This window comes from Condylura cristata, unplaced genomic scaffold (genome assembly GCF_000260355.1).
Source record: "Condylura cristata isolate star-nosed mole 26May11 unplaced genomic scaffold, ConCri1.0 scaffold00003, whole genome shotgun sequence".
Classification (NCBI taxonomy): Eukaryota; Metazoa; Chordata; class Mammalia; order Eulipotyphla; family Talpidae; genus Condylura; species Condylura cristata.
In genome coordinates, this window is record NW_004567104.1 from 78,336,173 (window position 1) to 78,340,534 (window position 4,362).

Below are 4,362 nucleotides of genomic sequence, written 5' to 3' on the forward strand. Positions count from 1 at the left end.
GGGCAGGGGCGCAGCGGGTGCGGGCGTGGCTCTGTCGCCTGCTCGGTGACCTCCCTGGGGCCACGGTCTGGGGTGCCCGGGCCGACTGCAGGTAGCCAAGCCGGGTGGGCCGGCCCCGGCCCCGCACCTGTCCCCTCCCATCTGGGCGCCCGAGTCAGGTCCCGCGCAGCCGGGACGCCCGCCCACCCGTCTCGGGCTCTTCAGCGTCTCCCAGCCGCACCCAGGCCGCGCCCGCTGCCCGCTGGCCCCCGGCTCCCAGTAGGGCTTTCTGGCCAGGTGCAGGACGGGGCAGCGGTGCCCTGCGGGAGGCGGGCGGGAAGGCGCTGCCCGCCCCACGGTGAGCGGCACAGGGGGGTACGGGAGGGCCCGGAGTGTCTCCCCCTGCCAGGGTGGGGCGCCAGGCGGGGGCGGGGGCGGGGCCAGCACCCGGCTGCCCCTTGCCCCCACACCCAGGCGGGTGCCCCAGCTGTGGAGCTGCCCCGAGCCACCCCCAACTGCTGTCCACCCGGGAGAGTCGGGCCCCCAAGCCCTGGTGGGGTGCGGAGACGTGGCAGCCGCCGGACTGCACAGAGCCACCTGGCCGGTGCCGCAGGGCGGGCTCTGTCCGGAGCGTCCCGTGAGCCCCCGTCCCTGCAGGGTCCGGCAGCTGGCCCGGTCTGACTTGCCCTGTGGCCCCACCCGCAGCCCCGCAGCTCCCTGCCCCGTGTCCGCTCGTCTCACGCAGTTTCACTACTTCCGCACCTTCGTTTTCAAGCCTCCCGTAGCCGTGCGGAGGGGCCCCGAGCCTGGTCCTCTCTCAAGTCCATCCTAGGCGACCGCTGGCCCTGCGCAGTGGCGCGTCTGGCACCAGGCGAGTGGGCCATGGCCCGGCCCTGCCCTGAGCGCCTGCGCGGGACCCCTGCAGCACCCCAGCCCTCCTGGAGACCCCTCCGTGGCCTTGCCTGGCCCAGAGAACCTGGAGGAGGACCCAGAGTGGGCACCTGGGAGGTGGGCGGGGCCTACAGCATATGCCGAACCGGGGCCGGGCACACACAGCAGGTGCTGTCCTGCCCGAGGGCCCTTCCTGCCCCCACGGTCAGAATGGCCAGAGCCCCCCGCCCGTCCCCCTCCACAGCCAGGGTCTCGCCCTTGCCGCCCTGAGCCGGGGCGGGGGGGCAGCAAGTGTGGGGAGCAGGCTCTGCTCTCCCACGGAGCCACGTGCGTGCTGATCACCCCTTCACACCGCACCCTTCCAGGCTGCAGGGGTCCCTCAGAACCCTCGTGCCCTGTGGAGGGCACCCCCACGTGCCCAAGGCGGCACACAGGGTCTGTGCGGGGGGGCCCCACCTGGGCACGGCAGACCACAGCCCCAAGAGTCTGCAGGGGCGGGGTGTCTCCTGCGGGGGGGGAGGGGCCGGGTTCTGGGGTTCCTGCCAGCTCAGGGGGCGCCTGTATGTGCTCCGGCACCCAAGCCTGGCCTGCAGCCCGAGCGAGGCCTGTGACGCGGGGGGGCTGCACGGCGCCCTGCACCGCTGTGTGGGCGCTGACGTGGCCCCCCGCAGAGCCAGCGGGTCCTGTGGGTGCCGAGTGGCCACAAATAAACATTTCCAAGGTGACAGTCGTGCTGGCTGTTCTGCCTGCCCAAGTCACCTGCCGGCACTGAGAGACGGGGATGGGGTCAGTCCCTGAACACCTCCCGCTGCCCTATCCACCGTGGCTGGTCCGGCCATCAGGTCAGCTCGGCCCTCGGCCCTGGTGGGGGCCCCAGACCCTCCACCTTCCCGGAGAAATGGAGCTGCCGTCCACTCTTCCAGCCAGAGCCTGGGGCCGCGTGCGTCCCCCTGGCTGTAGGTGCCCACAGCCATGGCCGGAGGCGGGCACGGCAGGAGGGCGGCCGGCCGGGCCACTGCCCTCTGCACCCCAGCCTCCCCACCCGGGAGGAGCAGTTCTGAGGCACAGTGCGCTCCCCACGCGAGGCCCTTCCCCAGGGAGAACCTCCCTGCCCCTCCCCTCCAGCCAGCTGGTCTCGCCTGACCCTCCTGGCGGCCCATGATGACCCCGCAGTCCCGGCCCTGGGCCCACAGAGCACTCGCCTGGATGAGGCCGCCTGCACTGTCCCTGCCAGTGCCAGCCCAGCCCCGTCCCGGCCCGGCCCAGCCCAGCCCAGCCCCTCCTTGCCATCACAGAGGCCCAGATTGCTGCCAGGGGACGTGAGCTGGCACCCGGGGGTGAGGGCCTCGGCACCAGCACACTGCCCCCCCCAACATCCTCGCTAGAGCCCTTTGGCCAGCTGAGCCTGGTGACCTGGGTCTTTATTTTTTCCATGTATTTGTGTGCAGGCCAGAGGTGCAGGGGTGAGGAGTCCCCAGAGCGGGACGAACAGGAAGATGCAGCCACCGCTGAGGGGGCAGCGGGAGATGGGCCTGCTGTGCCCTGTGGTCACTCCCTGGCCAAGAGGGACTCACCCCCCCCCCCCGCCCAGCGCTCTATTCCCCGCGCCCAGAGCAGTGACCCTGGCAAAGCTGGCAGCAGGCGGGGTCCCTGCTGGCCCGGCTCCGCCCGCTTAGCCCCTGGGCGGGTGGCCGGTGGGGCAGAGAAGCGCCTGCGCCCGGAAGCCGACCCGGCTGCTGCGGGCGCCCCTTCGGGCCCACCTGGGGCATCGGTGCCACGCCTGGCTGCAGCCCTGGGGGCACGGGGAGTGCCGGCTAAGCCCGGGCACCACGCGGGCGCTGCCTGGCCTCGCAATGCGGGGACCTCCGTGGGAGCTGGTAGCGGCCCTGCGAGCCGCAGGGCCGCCCGGGACAGGACAGCCGCCCGCCTCCAGGGCTCACGTGCAGGGCCCGGCGCCCACCACGCCAGGCCTGGCCCACTCCTCGGGGGGCGGCCCCGGCCCCGGGGACAGTCCCAGGCCAGCTGTGCAGAGCTGAGCTTGTATTTGACGCTCACTGACGGGGGCCGGGGACACTGAGCAGGCGGACGGGCTGGGCTCCGGGGGGGCGGCGGGGGCGGCCGGCCGGGGCTAGAAGTAGGACAGCTCGTCGTGCCGGGTCTTGGCGGTCTGGTAGCTGGACAGGGACAGGGGCTTGTCCTCGTGCGGGAGGCTCTGGAAGACTCGCAGGTGCACGAACTCTTCCTCGCCCACCTGGACCTGAAGGACAGAGGACCTGAGCGGCTGGGGGCGGCCCCGCGTCAGCCCGCCCCGCCCCGCCCGCCCCCGCACCTTGATGAAGTAGTTCCTCCCGGCCACCAGCTGGCTCTTGAACTCCACGGCCTTGAACGTGGGGAACTTCTTGTTCTCCTTCTCCTCCAGCTGGGCCTTCACCTGGGGGGGGGGAGGCTGGGCTCTCGGCTGCGGGCCACGGCGGAGCCGGCGCCCCGTGCTGCGCCCCTCAGTGCGCCGCGGCCCACTCGCCCTGTCTGCCCAGGCACAGACGTTGCAACTTTCATCGTCAGCACGGGACCCCTTCGTTCCCTCTTTGTGCATGTGGGACTGGGGGTAGGCCAGAGGTGGGGGCGAGAGGTCCCCCCGGAGGCAGAGCAGGGAGCAGAGCAGACGGGCCCCCTGAAACCCAGAGCTGAGGGGCAGCGGGGGACGGGGGCTGCCGCACCCCGGGCCACGCCGGCTGCGCTCCGGACACAGCGGTGTCGGCCTGAGGCTGGCCCTGCACCCCAGGGGCCCATGTGCCTCTACCCCGTTTTTCTTCTCCCTGAAAGTGGGAGAGTTCGTCTGAAAGACCACACGTTGTCTCTGAACTCTTAAAGTTGAAAATGAAAGCGTTTCCCAGCGAAACCTCCCCCTTCGCTGGACGCCACCTTGAAGGCGCTGTCCTTAGGGAAGCGGCCCCCCAAGCCCACAGGTGCGGACAGGAAATGGCCCTCCGGGGTTCAGGACTTTGAGGAGCTGAGCAACTTGGGGGAAGGAGCCAGCAGGTCTGTCTCTTGGGGGTTAATCAAAGTCATGCTCTGGCCAGCGGGGGGCCGGTGGCCGCCCAGGGTGGGCGGGTCACGGCTGGGGCCCAGGGAGGCGCCTGGCCGGGGCTGCAGGCCTGGGCTCCGCGGCCTCTGGCACCAGCTGTCCGCAGGAGCGGCGGGGCACGAGCCTCCTCCGATGACAGCCTGGGTCTATTATGGGAACACGGCTGACACGATCAGTAAGCGCAGCGTCACCCGGAAACCCCAATCAGCCGCCCCAGCTGCCCGAGGCCCCAGCGGTCAGCGGGACCCGCTGCCCCCGCCTGAGTGACAAATGGAGTCTCGCTCAGGAAAGCAGATCTCAGCGAGGCCCTGGACCTCCCGCCCGCCTCGCCCCTGCCCAGCGCCCCGGAGGAGGGAGCTGAGCCACGGCACGTGCTTGTGGTTGGAAGCAGGAACGGTCCCAAGCGC

The 4,362-nt window shown here is 71.6% G+C and overlaps 2 protein-coding genes across 2 annotated transcripts in view; one reads left to right on the top strand and one right to left on the bottom strand.

Moving 5' to 3' along the window:
- PDXK (pyridoxal (pyridoxine, vitamin B6) kinase) overlaps positions 1-811 on the top strand; it is a 9,954-nt gene extending 9,143 nt beyond the window's left edge. The window contains exon 11 of the mRNA XM_012731129.1: positions 637-811. Coding sequence (XP_012586583.1) covers positions 637-811 — 175 coding nt within the window. The remainder of the gene's footprint in view (positions 1-636) is intronic.
- Positions 812-2,258: 1,447 nt separating this feature from the next.
- Positions 2,259-4,028, bottom strand: CSTB (cystatin B (stefin B)). Its single transcript, XM_004675585.2, has 2 exons — positions 3,200-4,028; positions 2,259-3,127 (listed from the first exon to the last, which is right to left on the bottom strand). Exons 1-2 carry the CDS (start codon positions 3,461-3,463, stop codon positions 2,999-3,001), a joined length of 393 nt encoding a protein of 130 aa, XP_004675642.1. The 5' UTR covers positions 3,464-4,028; the 3' UTR covers positions 2,259-2,998.
- Positions 4,029-4,362: the final 334 nt, after the last annotated feature.

Excerpts from the sequence above, each read along its gene's own strand:
- CSTB (XM_004675585.2), bottom strand. The coding sequence starts at position 3,463 with ATGCACAAAGAGGGAACGAAGGGGTCCCGTGCTGACGATGAAAGTTGC. Across the intron at positions 3,128-3,199 it reads GGAGGAACTACTTCATCAAG|GTCCAGGTGGGCGAGGAAGA; the intron begins GTGCGGGGGCGG and ends TCTGTCCTTCAG.